Raw genomic sequence first — 15,761 nt, 5'->3', positions numbered from 1 at the left:
GATCGTGATCATCATGATACACGAGGGGTGCACCATAATGGTCGGAATTATGGATATACCCCTAGGAATAATCATGTTCCAATCCAAAACAGATTCGCCCCCCTTATGCATTATGGGGGTAGTGACGCAGTGGAGACACCCTGAAGAATATTTGGACCATTCAAGAAGGTTCAGACGTGAATATGACACACCCCAAGTGCATGAAAGGAACTAGTCACCTCGTTTTTTTCCCATGGACAACAACAGACCAAAAAGGCCTCACGAAGAAAGAGGGGTGTCAGAGGGGGGAGGAGGGTCAGGACCAAAGAAAAGAAAGAGATAAATATTTCAGGAGTCTTTAACCTTAGTTCGGCCCAACTTTCACAAGGTGAGCAGGCCCTACTCAGTCAGGGTTTAAAGTTTGCTCCCCCACGAACTCTTGACAAATTCGAGACCTTCATAGATGCCCACAAACTAATTAGAAAACTGAACATTAAGAGGCATTTTCTTCTTAACCCTATGGGAGTTAGAGACCAAAATCAGGTTACATATGTAGGTGCACCAGCAGGTTCTCTACCATCAGCAAGTAGTGAGCCGATTGGTGATGTTGTGGTTCCAACCAGACACACCAAATTGGCAAATGCTTCTTTATATAACCCACCAGGTTTTATTTCATCTTCTTTACAGACTTTTAAGGAGCTTGTTTTAAAGGATATAGCGGACCTGAAAGTTCCCAGATCTAGAAATACATTTGAATTTCAAAGTCAACTGAAACAAATCTGTAAACGTAATGATCTGGTTGTACGTCCAGCGGATAAGGGTGGTGGAGTGGTGGTCTTGGACAAAAGCGATTACATAGCTGAAATGCATAGGCTTTTGTCTGACACCACCACTTACAGCCTTTTAGCCAACAATCCAACAGTAAAATATAGGAAAGAACTCCAGGCCTTAATAAATGAAGGTTTCTCACTGGGTGTTTTAAATAAAAAAGAAAAAGCTCACTTAATTCCATCAGCACCGAGAGTACCAGTGATATATTACCTGCCTAAGGTGCATAAAAGTACCACCAATCCACCGGGTCGTCCGATCATAAGTGGTTTAGACTCTATAACGGCACGTATCGGCAAATATATAGATGAGTTCTTACAGCCATTGGTTATCTCCACCCCATCCTATTTACGTGATACCACCCAGGTTATCAATTTACTAAAAGATTGTGAATGGAAGAATGGATTTTTATTGGCCACTGCTGATGTAAATTCATTGTACACGGTCATTTCACACCATCATGGCCTAGAGGCGGTCCGTTTTTACTTACAGCAAGATAAGTCACTTTCAGTTATTCAAAGAGATTTTATTGCTAACCTTTTGGTGTTTGCAACCAGCCATAATTATTTTTGGTTTGGTGGTGATTATTATTTACAGAAATGCGGAGTAGCAATGGGCGCCAAGTTTGCCCCTAGTGTGGCAAACTTGTTCATGTCTTTCTGGGAAAAAGAAGTCATTGATGTCAACCCTCCAAGTCAACTCAAATTGTGGAAACGTTACATTGATGACATTTTGGTGATCTGGGAAGGTGATACCCCATCCCTTGATAGTTTTTTATCCAGCTTAAATATTAATGACCGAGGAATTTTTTTAAAATATGATATTAGTGCATCCACAATTAATTTTTTGGATCTTATTATCATTGCTAAAGATGAGACATTAACTACTATGACCCATTTTAAAGAAACTGATCGCAATGCATACATCCCTACTACGAGCTGCCATCACTCACAATGGCTTAAGGCTGTCCCAAAGGGACAATTCCAGAGAATTAGACGCAATTGTACCTCCCTACATGATTTTCAACAACAGGCCCAAATTCTAAAGAAGAAATTCTTAGATAAAGGCTATAAAGAAGACAGTATTGATGAAACTATTTTGACTGTCAGTACTTTAAATAGAGATCAGCTTTTAACCACAAAAAAGACAGATACTGATAATAAAGATTTTTTCAGCTTCGCTTTAATTACTGGGTTCTCTGACCAACACTTCTCTGTAAAAAAGATCTTAAGAAAACATTGGGGTGTTTTAAAGAATGATCAGATATTGGGATCGATCATTCCAGAGAAACCCATAGTAATTTTTAGAGGAGCACCATCATTACGTTTAAAAGTTGCCCCAAATATAATAGATCCTCCTAAAGTAGTAAATTTTTTTCAAGAAATGAAGGGTTTTTATCCATGTCGAAAATGCAATATTTGCAAAATTAATGCATTTCAGGGACGTAAGCTTACTACTTTTCAATCTACTCAGACCCTTAAGATATATGACATCGAGACATTTATTACCTGTACAAGTGACCATGTGGTTTACTTAATACAGTGTCCCTGTAAAAAACAATACATAGGACGAACCAAACGAGCTGTTAATATTAGATTAAATGAACATGTAGGTAACATAGGTAGAGGATTCTCTAAACATAATTTATCTAAACATTATGCGAAGCATCATGCCCAAAGTATTGATGGTACATTGTTTCTACCTATGGAAAAATTACGTCCACACTGGAGGGGTACAAATAAAGTGCGCACTATCTCCCAGCTTGAGACCCGCTGGATTTTCAATATGCGATCATATAGGCCTCATGGGTTAAATGTGGATTGGGACATCAATTGTTTTTTAAATAATGCTTAGTTAGTTTTTGTTCCCGTCCACATTTTTTAAGTTCATATTTTTATGTCCATCTTCTTTTTAATAATGTTTTTAACATATTTTTAATATTTTTATCATATTTTTGTTTTTTTTTTCTTGATCTTCTAATGTTTTCAATATACAAATATAATTCAAATATATCAAGAAATTTATGATCTTGTAATTAGATATAGGATTCATGACATATATGTATTTGTGCATGTTTAGAGGAGATATGTGTTGTACAGGCCTTGCATGTCATACTTTCATTAAGAGATGTTAAGTCATTGATAGCTGCGATGGTGTTTCCTATAGTATCCTTTGCTTCGTTTTTTCCGTCCACGTGTCTTACTCCCTTTTGTCCACAAGATGGCATCTATCTGAATATTAACATTTCTTCCCACAATTAGCTTCGTTTATGCGTCGCACATTAACACGTGCACGCTCCGTTTTTTCTTTCCCATAAGCTCGCATTGATTTTGCCCTCTTCCATCATGGCGGATGAGGCTATTTATAATGAGCTTCGTGATCACGTTCTCTCAGGCAGCCTATCCCCGTAGACGTCCGTATTGCGACGAAACGCGTAGAAGGAGCTTAGCCACAGTGACGTCATCACGTTAGAGGGAGAGACACGCGACGGACGGAGACACGAAGCGAACGGAGGCTTGAGGAAACGCCATCCCTTCCATACCATATCCCACATGCGAGATTCCAAAGTTTTTGCTGTAAGTGCACACCTGTTTTTATTAAAGCTCAATGTTTACACAGTAATGCACTATGTGGTTTCCTACCATTCTTTATTTTTTATGAACACCAATGTTTAACTGGAGCGGATTTGAATGGGATTCTATCTTTTGGAGTTATCAATACTGGTGATTCATAGCAGTGTCTGGAATAGTCTTTTCAAGGAAGACTTTAAACATCCTTATGCTGAATTAGACCGTTGAAAGCCCGGTCTTTGTCTCTGGTAAGGAGATTTCATTTCCCACACATTGGGTGACCTTTTTGGTGGAGGATCCCTTTCCTGATTAATCACAGATGCTCACCTTAATTGGACTTAATTTGCACTGATTTTTTATGGACTATTTCTTTGTCACTTCATTTATTTATATGGTTGGATTTGTCACATTGAATACCATATTGTCAATTCTTTTATCAAATTTTTGATCATTCTTTTGGTCATTTATTTTACATTTATTTTTATGAATGTTGCATTCAACTTTTTAAGATATATTTCACATATATATTTTTCACAGGTTTAAATATTAGCGCCGTATTATCTTGTTTTTTGTTTCTTTGTTTACTATGGTATTTTAGTATTAATACTGGCAGCTTTTCACAGAAATTAATTTTTTTCACTGTTAATTTATTTACACGTTAGCGCAGTGTTTTTTTCTGTCTATACAGAGAAATCCCTTTCCATATTTTACTTTCGGACAGTTGGTGGTTGGTGAGCATCGATGCTTGATGAAGGATTTACAATGAGGGATATTTTTAGGTATTTTTTTTTTAAATAAATGACTTTTCAAATGTTTGGGTGTCTTTATTTCTTTGTTGCACTTACCTGGTGGGGGGCAGCATATGGGGGCTCCATTATTTCTAAAGATAGTTCCCAGATTCTGATGTGGCCTACAAAGTCACCAGTCCGGGGAAGTGGGGAAGAGGCTTTCATCCACAATAACATAGTGACATGGGGCCAGATTCACAAAAGAGATACGACGGAGTATCTCAGATACTCCGTCGTATCTCTCAGAGTATCTATGCGACTGATTTATAGAATCAGTTACACATAGATATCCCTTAGATCCGACAGGTGTAATGGACTTACACTGTCCGATCTTAGGATGCAGTACAGCGGCCGCCGCTGGGGGGAGTTCGTGTCGTAAACCAGCGTTGGGTATGCAAATTAGGAGTTACGGCGATCCACAAAGGTTTTTCCCGCCGTTACGTCGTCGCAAGTGTTAGATTTCCGTCGCAAAGATAGTGCACCTTTAACATGGTGGAAAAGTACTCCACCATGTTAAAGTATGCCCGTCTTTCCCGCGTCGCTTTTGAATTTTTTTTACATTTTTTCTTTTTCCCGGCGTAAGTGCTTTGTTGACTTTGCGATTCTCAAAACGTCGGCGCGTCGTAATTTCGCGCAAAGCACGTTGGGAAATTTTCGACGGGAGCATGCGCAGTACGTCCGGCGTGGGAGCGCGCCTAATTTAAATGGTACCCGCCCCATTTAAATTGGACCGCCTTGCGCCGGACGTGTTTAAGATACACTGCCGCAAATTTCCAGGTAAGTGCTTTGTGGATCGGGCACTTAGACTGAAAACTTGCGGCGGTGTAACGTAAACGGTTTACGTTGCGCTGCGCCGCGGGTATGTGAATCTGGCCCAAAATGCTTTGCCAGCAGTTTAAATTGGTAGCAAATTACATTTTGTTCCTGGCCTCTTAAAAAACAAAACAAAATAAACAAAAAAAAAACAGAACCTAGGTCCCCTAAGAACTGTACATAACACCATAATGCTATATTTTAGGGGAACCTTTGGATGAGTCTGTGTGCATTTTTTTATTTTAAATAATCCAGCAGGTAAATGTAATGTTGCCTTTGTTAATGTCAGTGCTTAAGAAAAACAGTCTGAATTATATTGTGCATTAGTACATATTTCCCAGGGCAGTGCTTGCCCTCTAACTCTATGCTGTTTTATTGATAACCCTTTGCCAGAAAATGGGCATTTTAAATTTGACAGATTCAGCTCCTTTTGATTTCAATAGGGTACACAGTGGCGTAGCGACAGGGGTCACAACAGTGACCCCACTCTTGCTCTGGAATGGGGGGGCATGCATCTGGTAGAGAGAGGCTGTCAGACCAAATTCCCCATCATGCATTGGCACTGGGAGCCCCATCAGACAGTGAACACTCTCAGAAAAGTCAAAGCAAAGAAGAAGAGGTGTCTTCTTGAGTGCTGTGCTCTCTGCCTCCCCCTACAGTGCAGTACCTGCTGTGTGATTGAAGGTACTGTACTGCTGATTATTTTAAAGGCTGTGTGGTTGCGTGTGAATTTTTATCTGTGTTTCTATATCTGTTTGTATGTGTGAAGAACATTTTATCCATAACATGACACACTGCAACGTATTCCACCCAACCTATGACACACTGCAAAGCATTTCACCCATCCTATTATGCGCTGCAGAGCATTCCACCTATCACATAACACACTGCAGAACATTCCAACCTTCCCATGTTACTACAGAGCATTTCATCCATCCCATGATGCACTGCAGAGCATTCCACCCATACCATTATGCACTGCAGAACATTGCACCCATCCCATGACACTGCAGAGAATTATACTCATCCCATGACACTGCCGAGCATTTAACCTGACACAATGCAGAGCATTACACCTATCCCATGTTACTGCAAAGCATTCCATCCATCCCATGATATGCTGCAGCAAGGCAGTCGCTCTGTGCCAGATCACGTACCTAGTACGTGATCTGACACTTCCTTGTCTGGGGTGCATGCATGTGCCGCGTGACCCACTACAGGTGTGATTGGACATTACGTCTTCTGGGACCCACCAATCATTCAGGTCTGCCTATGTAAACAAGGCAGGCATCCATTCTGTGAGAGAGGAATGTACTGATCCTGTGTTTCTGCTAAGCAGAAACACAGATATTTGCCTTCCCCCAGTCAAATGACCTCCCGACATTTAGAAAGCACTCCCTAGGAAAACATTTAACCCTTTGATCACCCTGATGTTACCTCCCAGTGTCATTAGTACAATGACAGTGAATATATATTTTTTTTAGCACTGATCGCTGTATTAGTGACACTGGTCCCCAAAAAAGTGTCAAAAGTGTCAGTTAGGTGTCCGATTTGTCCGCCTCAAAATAGCAGACCCGCTATAAGGTCACTGATTGCCGCCATTACTACAAAAATATATTAAGAAAAAATAAAGAAAAATATCCCCATTAGACATGTGCACAACAAAAATGTTCATATTTTTTTGTTCCGTTTCGTCTCATTCCGTAGTTTCGTAAAGATTCGTAATTTCGTAAGACTCAAGTTTTCCTATTCTGACCCGTTCGTATTTCGAAAGACGCAAGTTTTCCTATTCGGACCCGTTCGTATTTCGTAAGACGCAAGTTTTTCTATTCGGACCCGTTCGTATTTCGTAAGACGCAAGTTTTCCTATTCGGACCCGTTTGTATTATCGTAACCGTTTTATTTTTGTTTATACTGAATGATTCGTAATTTTGTCTAATTTATTTTCGTTGATTCGAAATTCATAATTTTGTTAGATAATCATTTTCGTTTAATGGATTCGTAATTTTGTACTTTCGTAAATACAAAGCAACACGCGGCTAATCCATATTAAGATATACTTTCTCTTAAGCCCCGTACACACGATCAGACTTTTTGCCAACAAACGTCAAAATTTGCGTTTTCCAAAAAATTTGACCGTGTGTACGCTCTATCGGATAAACTTTTTCGGTTTCAAAAGTCTGGCCAACTCCCTTCGGACAAAAATCCACGGAAACGTTTGTTTGAAGTCTGATCGTGTGTACGAGGCTTTACACTGTACAATGTGACTCAGCACAAAAGAGATAAGCTGATTAAATAAGATATTAAGTAATCACTCACTAACTACACTGCCCAGTGCCCATTCTAAAGAACGATACAAGTACACAAATTTACGAACAGACAAAGAAACGGATTTACAAAACACACAAATAAAAATACGAACATACGAATGAAAATACGAACAGACAAAGGATTTAAAATACGGAATGCAAATCGTTCGTTATAGATGTAATTTTCGTTCTTTTGCTTTTTCTGTGTTTCGTATTTATAGTAAATTTGTCCAATCGTACGTTCGTATTTTTACTTGTTCGTTATCTTGCTTATTCGTAATTCCGGAATTTTTTCGTATTTTGGTTCAAATTCAAATTCATAAGAAAATCCATTTGTTATGAACGGGAACGCACATATCTAATCCCCATAGTTTGTAGAAGCTATAACTTTTGCAAAAACTTTGTTTTAACAATTTAATGTAACAGAATACATATTGGCCTAAATTTATGAAGAAATTTGATAAAAAAAAAAAAATATTGGCTATTATTTATAGCACAAAGTAAAAAAAAAATATATATTTTTTTCAAAATTGTCTGTAATTTTTTGTTTAGAGAGAGACATCAATTTTATCTGGATACAGAGTCGTACGGCCGCACATTTGTCAGTTAAAGGCTGCGTTCACACCTGAGCGGAGGTCGTTCGGTCATTTTTTCGGCGTTTTGTCACTTGTATTCATGCTTATTTGCGCGTTTGCATACAGCGTCGTCCGACGTTTTTGTACTTTTGTACGTTTTATATCTTAGCCAATAGGAAAAATTATCATCTTTTCATCACTTGTTGCTATGTTGGTAGATTTTTTTTATCTTCTGCCTGGGTGAAATGTTCTATTGATTAAAGTGACAAAACGCCCATAGCAAATGCTCATTGTCGCGCTAGTCGCTTGAATCAAGAGTTTCCATTACTTTCTATGGGTAATATAAACGCTCAAAAATGCACAAACCCGCCCGATTGATACAAGAACATTATTGCTGTACAAAGTGAAGGTAGGAAGAACAAAAAAATAATTACGTTGAGAAGAACGGTTTCTGTTCTTGGCTTTGGATGTCGCGGTTTTCTCCCCCTGAGTGGTCCCGGTATGAGTCACAAGGGAGCTTTTTTGGCCGTTGACACACCCACTTTTCTTGATTCTGCTGGTCATAATATTCACAGACGTCCTGCCCAGGTAGATCGAAATTGCACGTAACCTCTTCTTCAATTCCATTTTTCTCATAGTAGCCTTTAAAGAGCACCTGTAAGCCAAAACTAAACACATTCAGTTCTAACAAACTGTTAATGAGGATTTCCAGTAAAAAAATATTAATACTTATGTAGCACTACCCCCATAGGAGCTGCTGGTTTAGATTTGGGTTTTGCACGTTACCTCTAAGTTCATTGTCTAGGGAAGAAAGTCTGTAGAAATTGCAATGTCCACACAAGATGTAAAACCTTCAACTGTTATGCCGCGTACACACGACCGTTTTTCGGGATGTAAAAAATGACTTTAAAAACGATCTTGTGTGGGCTCCAGAGCATTTTTCACAATCTAAAAAAATGGGCATTAAAAATTTAGAACATGCTCTAAATTTTCATGTCGTTTTTAACGTTGTCGGTTTTTAACGTTGTCATTTTTAACGTCGTAAAAAATGGTCGTGTGTGGGCTTTAACGACGTGAAAAAAACACGCATGCTCAGAAGCAAGTTATGAGACGGGAGCGATCGTTCTGGTAAAACTAGCGTTCGTAATGGAGATAGCACATTCATCACGCTGTAACAGACTGAAAAGCACGAATTGTCTTTACTTTGGATTAGTGGGGTAGATTCAGAGAGCAATTGCATCTGCGTAACCATAGTTACGCAGCGCAATTGCTTACTTGCCGCGGCATTTCGAATGCTCCTGATTCAGGAACCTTGTTACGCCGACTGCAGCCTAAGATATGACTAGCATAAGGCTCTTATGCCAGTCATATCGTAGGCTGCATTCTTGCGATGGCCGCTAGGGGGCGTTCCCGCAGTGGTCAGCGTATAGTATGCAAATTGCATACTAACGCCGATTCACAACCCTACGCGAGCCCTGCGTACGCAGTTTACGTCGGATGCGTACGTCGGTTTTTGCGTAAGGCTGCCCCTGCTATTAGCAGGGGCAGCCAATGCTACGTATACCCGTCGTTCCCGCGTCGCGAATTTAACATTTGACGTCGTTTGCGTAAGTTAATCGTGAATGGCGCTGGACGCCATTCACATTCACTTTGAAGCAAATGACGTCCTTGCGAGGTCATTTGCCGCAATGCACGTCGGGAAAGTTTCCCGACGGAGCATGTGCACTACGTTCGGTGCGGGAACGCGCCTAATTTAAATGATCCACGCCCCCTACGGGATCATTTAAATTGCGCGCTCTTACGCCGGGCATTTTTCAGCAGCGCCCACGCAATCTACGGAGCTACTGCTCCGTGAATCAAGCATAGCGCAGGAAATTTACGGAGGCTCAGCGGCAAAACGGTGCGCTGCGCCTCCGTAATAAATGGGCAAATGTACCTGAATCTACCCCAGTGTATTTTGGTTATATGAATCAAACATATTTCTATATTTTTTTGTGGGTCAAGTTAGCACAACCCCATTGCGCAACATGTCTGCTTGACGAACGGACGTTCAGAAACAAACAAAATTGCACGAAACTGAAAATTGCGAATGCACACAGACGAAACCTCTACTAACTCTCGATTAGCAGAAAGATCCCAAAGGGTGACGCCGGAAAATTGAACTTCCTCTTTTAAACTCTCGTCAGTATGTTGAAACGTCACTACGTTTATGTTTGTTGCCGAAAAAGTCAGAGCGTGTGTATGCTATGGGTGTGACCGGACAACTCCCTTCGGACAAAAATCCAAGGGAAAGTTTGTTTGATGTCCGATTGTGTGTACAAGGCTTTACTAACAGCAAAAACCAATGGACATTATTCTGTACTCCTATTTCTGGACCGTCCGGCTGCCTTTGATACAGTTGACCACCCCTCCTCCTCAAAAAACACTACTCCTTTGGTCTCCATGACTGGCTCTCATCCTACCTATCCCACTTCACCTTTAGTGTCACTTACAACTCTACTTCCTCCTCTCCCTTTTCTTTTCTCCATTGGAGAAGGTTTTTTTCTTGGACCTCTTCTTTTTTTCAATCTACACCTCCTCCCTGGGTCAGCTGATAGCCTCCCATGGCTTTCAATGTAATTTCTACGCTGACGACACCCAAATCTATCTCTCCACCCCTCAACTCACTCCATCGGACTCCTCACGCATCACTAATTTACTAACAGACATGTCTGTCTGGATGTCACACCACTTCCTCAAACTCAACTTGTCCAAAACCGAGCTCATGATATTTCCTCTCCCATGTGCCTCTTCTCCTGACTTCTCTGTCCAGAGCATTGGCACAACCATCAACCATTCCCCACATGCCAGGGTGCTAGGAGTTATCCTTGACTCTGAACTCTCCTTTCGGCCCCACATCCAATCACTTTCTAAAGCATGCTGCCTGACCCTGCAATCCCTGCATTGGCTGCCACTCACCCAACAAATTCAATTAAAAATACTAACAATAACTTTCAAAGCCATCCACAACAGCTACATCACTAACCTAATCTCAAAATACCAACCAAATCATCAAGATCTCCTGCTCTCTAGCTCCCTTGTCACCTTCTCCCATATTCACCTCCAGGACTTCTTCTGAGCCTCTCCGATCCTTTGGAATTCCCTACCCCAATCTGTCCAAATATCTCCAACTCTCTCCACCTTTAGGCGTTCCCTGAAAACTTTTCTCTGCAGAGAAGCCTATCTTGCCTCCACCTAACAACTGTACTTTTATTTTCTTCTTCCACATTTAAGGGGAACTCCATGCCAAAATGTTAAAAATAATTGGCGTGGGATCCCCCCCAAAATCTATACCATACCTTTATCTGAGCAAGCAGCCTGGCAGACCAGAATAGGGGGGAATGAGAGAGTGCCCCCCTCCTGAACCATACCAGGCCTCTTGCCCACAACAAAGCACCTTGTCCCCATGGTGATGGGGACAAGGGTCTCTTTCCCCCAACCCTGGTCCAGTGGTTGTGGGGGTCTGCAGGCCAGGGGCTTATCAGAATCTGGAAGCCACCTTTAACAAAGATTCCGGCTTACCCCCTATGTGAATGGGTAGGAATAAATTGTACCCCTACCCATTCACCCAAAAAAGTGTCAAAAAGTGAAAACCACATTAGACAGTTTTTGACAATTTCAATATTAAAAAAAATAAGTGTCCATCTATCTTCAATCACACTGCCCGATGTACCTGTAAAAAAAAAAGCTCTGCCTCAATGGGAGGCATCCTGCAGACTGCTGTCTCTTGGCTGTGACAGCTGTTATATAGACAAATGCGGGGCCACCCAGTGACGTAACCAAGTGACCCCACCCCTTCTGATGTCATGTGCCATCACCCGGGGGCATCCGGCTACATCAGTGTGTGGCCTATTTTGGAGTATTTTTTTTTTGGGCCGTCGGGCGGCGTGATTGAAGACGAATGGACATCGCGGGACACTTTTTTTTATAAAGGAATTGTCAAAAACTGTGTATTGTGGTTTTTACTTTTTTAACACTTTTTTTGTGAGTGGGTAGGGGTAAATTGTACCCCATACCCATTCACATAGGGGGGCTGGGATCTTATAAGCCCCCCGCATGCAGACCCCCACAACCAATGGCCAAATTTGTAGGGACGAGACGCTTTTGGGGGGAACCCCATAGAACCCTTCACATGTTGAGGGCAAGCGGCCTGGTATGGTTCAGGGGAGGGGGGAACTCGCTCCCCCTTTTCCTGGCCTTCCAGGCAGCTTGCTCAGACAAGGGTCTATTATGGATTTTGGGGGGACCCCACACTGTTTTTTTTTTTAATATCCATACCAGACCCGAAGGGTATGGACTGGGGGGGGGCTGGATTTTCTTATTTTTGGTTTATACAACTTCTTCTGGTTATTCATATGAGCAAATAAAAATCCGGATGGCCGCACTCAAAAAATAGTTGTTTCCTTTATTGAAGATAGAGTCCGTACAAAAACAGATTAAAATTGCAAACTGAAATTTTATTCTGTTTTTGTACGGACAGTGGCCCATATTCTCTCTAAAAATCCGCGGGCTGCGCTTAAGGCACTTACACTCCGCTGTCCCAACTTACAGGAGCAAGTGTTGTATTCCCCAAACACTTGCTCCGTAAGTTGGGACGGCGGAGTGTAAATGCCCTGGCGTAGCCTGGCGGATCTCCAAGGGGGCGGCTTGTATTCAAATTAAGCGCGCCCCCGATTCTAATGAACTGCGCATGCGCCGGGCTTCAAAAAGCCCAGTGCGCATGCTCCAGTTCTCGGCGGAAAACGTCAATGACGCCGACGTGTGCGTCATTGACGTAAAGTCGTATTCAAGAACGACTTACGGAAACAACGTACCCGACGAAAAAACACGACGCGGACCCGACGCCATCCGTAACATGGCCTACGTGGGACTTGCGGAAATGTAATCCTCCATATAGTAGGACTAAATTTCCGCTTACGCAAACGACGTTAGCGACGGTTACGCGATGCGAACTCGTTCGGGAATCGGCGTAGAAGTCCTTCACGTAAATGCCATCTAGCGGCGGCCGGCGTCATTACATTTAAGATCCGCCAGTGTAAGTGACTTACAAATGGCGGATCTTAAGTGTATCTATGCAAAAATGATTCTACGAATCAGTCGCATAGATACACGGGCCAAAAAAGGGAGATACGATGGAGTATCCTGAGATACTCCATCGTAACTTCTATGAGAATATGGCCCTCTATCTTCAATAAAGGAAAGAACTATTTTTGGAGTGCGGCAATCCGTATCTTTATTTTCTCATATGAATAACCAGAAGAAGTTGTATAAACCAAAAATAAGAAAATCCAGCATTTGAGATTTGTGCTGGACTGAGAGCGGGTTTTAAAGCTATAAGTTGCACATCGAGTAATAGCTTGCAGTAAAATTGTAAGTTATTATTATAAACATACAGTATATTCATAGGGTCCGCTTAAGTTAGATAGGTATAACCATGTCACCAACCTGTTGTTAAAGGAGTTGTAAAGGAAAATGTTTTTTCACCTTAATGCAATCTATGCATTAAGGTGAAAAAACTTCAGTGTATACCACACCCTGCCGCCCCCCCCCCCCCCCCGAGCCCCCGTTTTACTTACCTGACCTGTCGAAAGTCCCGCGCGCAGTCCCGAGATCCTCTTCGCCGCTCAGCCTGCCCGCTGATTGGCTAGAGCGGATTGGATTGAGAGCAGCGCAGCCATTGGCTGGCGCTGCTGTCAATCACATCCAGTGATGCGGCGCGCTGAGGGGCGGGGCCGAGTGATACAGTGAGTGGCTATGGGCGCTCGCTGTACCACAGAAGCGCGCCCGCAATTGCTCACCACCATGCGAGCGCTCTCGCATGACTGTGGTCAGTACTTGCGGGGAGGACCAGAGACAGCCACTGAGGGACCCTCAGAAGACGTTGATCGGGGCAACTCTGTGCAAAACGAACTGCACAGTGGAGGTAAGTATGACATTTTTGTTATTTTAAATGACATTTTTTTACTAACACTTTAAGTACCCTTCCCCCGAAAAAAAGGAAACATTTAAGGGTGTAATATCAAAAGGCCACTAGGTGGCAGTGCCGGTCAGTCTTGATGATTCATAGAGCAGTCTATAGTGGATAGTCGTGACTTTTCATCTTTCTTTTCTGAGAAAAAATAAAAGTCATTATCCAAGCTGTATAATAGACTGCAATACGTATACGCCACAAAAGGCCACTAGGTGGTGGTATATAATCATGAATATGGAAAGTGTAGTAGTTGGTTATTGGTATTTTTTTTAATATTAGAGGATAGGTATAATCCTGGCTCCTGTATGGATGAGGAGAGAAGTGATCAGCTACAGCTTCAGCCAATTTCATGTCTGGTATGTCTCCTGTAGCGTTTTGGCAATGGGGTATGCCAGATAAGGGCCGGGGCTAGGTGTGGTGGGTGATATTTTCTTGGCACACTTTGGGCCCCTTAGTACCAATTGTGCATCGTTTACCACCTCAATACCGCGCCTATTCTGACTAACACCTGGATGTTCGGGTTCGGGTCCGAACCGAACTTAAAAAAAAAAGTTCGGGTTCGGGAACCCGAACCCGAACTCCGAACCCCATTGTAGTCAATGGGACACGGACTTTTAGAAAAAAAAATGCGCAGAGGTCCCCGCAAATTCAATAACCAGACCCTTTAGGTCTGGTATGGATATTAAGGGGAACCCCACCGTCAATTTAAAAAAAAAATGACATGCGGTTCCCCCTAAATATCCATAACCAGACCCTTAAGGTCTGGTATGGATATTAAGGGGAACCCTACCGTCAATTAAAAACAAAAAATGACGTGCGGTTCCCCCTAAATATCCATAACCAGACCCGTTATTCAAGCACGTTGACCTGGCCGGCCGCAGAAAAGAGGGGGGGACAGAGTGCGCCCCCCCCTCTCCTGAACCGCACCAGGCCACATGCCCTCAACATGCCCGGTGGTTGTGGGGGTATGAGGGCGGGAGGCTTATCAGAATCTGGAAGACCCCTTTAACAAAGGGGACCCCCAGATCCTGACCCCTCCCTGTGTGAAATGGTAATGGGGTACACTGTACCCCTACCATTTCACAAAGGAAGTGTAAAGTCTTGTAAAAAAAAACACACACACCGTAGAATAAAGTCCTTTATTAATAAAAAAATAAAAATGAAAAAACTCCAGCGGTGATAATCCACTCGTTCCCGGCTTCCTGCTCCAACGTTGTCCCGATCCTGCGACGGCTGCGGGTGATCTCCAGCGATGAAAAGATCCTGCGACAGCCGGGTGATCTCCGCTCCAGCGATGAGAAGATCCATCCGGAGCGCAGCATCCCCGACCTCCTCTCACCGCTGGACACAGCCCAGCGAATGACGTGCTGGAGCTGTGACATTACTTATATAGAGGAGGCAGGGCCACCCGTCACGTGACCCCGCACCCTCTGACGTACCCTCTGCTACGTCACTGGGGAAGCCCAGGAAGAGGGAAGCCGGGGGTTACACATGATATCAACACAAGCAAACCATAGTGTATTGGGTGACCCTTCTCTGCAAAAGTCCAGTGGGAGTGGTGTCCCGCTGTGCATGCCGGGAAGATGCCGTTTTTTGGGGTCCTTTGCCTCTCCTGGCGCGAGGTATTTGTGTGTGATTCCAGCCCCTAAACCACATTGGTCCGAGGCTGCATCTCTATTGAGTAGGCCCAGCTATGCTGGCTGGGGCCTATGATTCAAAAGGGGATCCCAAGCTGTCTATCCAAGTGAGGGAAGGGCTTAACAAAGGAAACCGGGGGAGGACCTGCCCTGGAGGAGACCAAGCAAACAAGCTAATGTCTCGGGATAGGCCTGGTGACTTTCATTATACAGGGATCCACAGCTCTACTGGTCTTACAGTCCGCCGGATCA

At 42.8% G+C, this 15,761-nt stretch overlaps 1 protein-coding gene across 1 annotated transcript in view; it reads right to left on the bottom strand.

The window, feature by feature from the left end:
• The window catches only part of LOC120933627 (NXPE family member 3-like), a 122,274-nt gene that overhangs the window by 16,211 nt on the left and 90,302 nt on the right, over window positions 1–15,761 (bottom strand). Inside the window, exon 3 of the mRNA XM_040346937.1 lies at window positions 8,297–8,517. Coding sequence (XP_040202871.1) covers window positions 8,297–8,517 — 221 coding nt within the window. The remainder of the gene's footprint in view (window positions 1–8,296; window positions 8,518–15,761) is intronic.

Source organism: Rana temporaria, chromosome 3 (assembly GCF_905171775.1).
Source record: "Rana temporaria chromosome 3, aRanTem1.1, whole genome shotgun sequence".
NCBI lineage: Eukaryota > Metazoa > Chordata > Amphibia > Anura > Ranidae > Rana > Rana temporaria.
The sequence above is the reverse complement of the archived record's forward strand: the minus strand, read 5'-3'. Positions and strand labels throughout refer to the sequence as shown.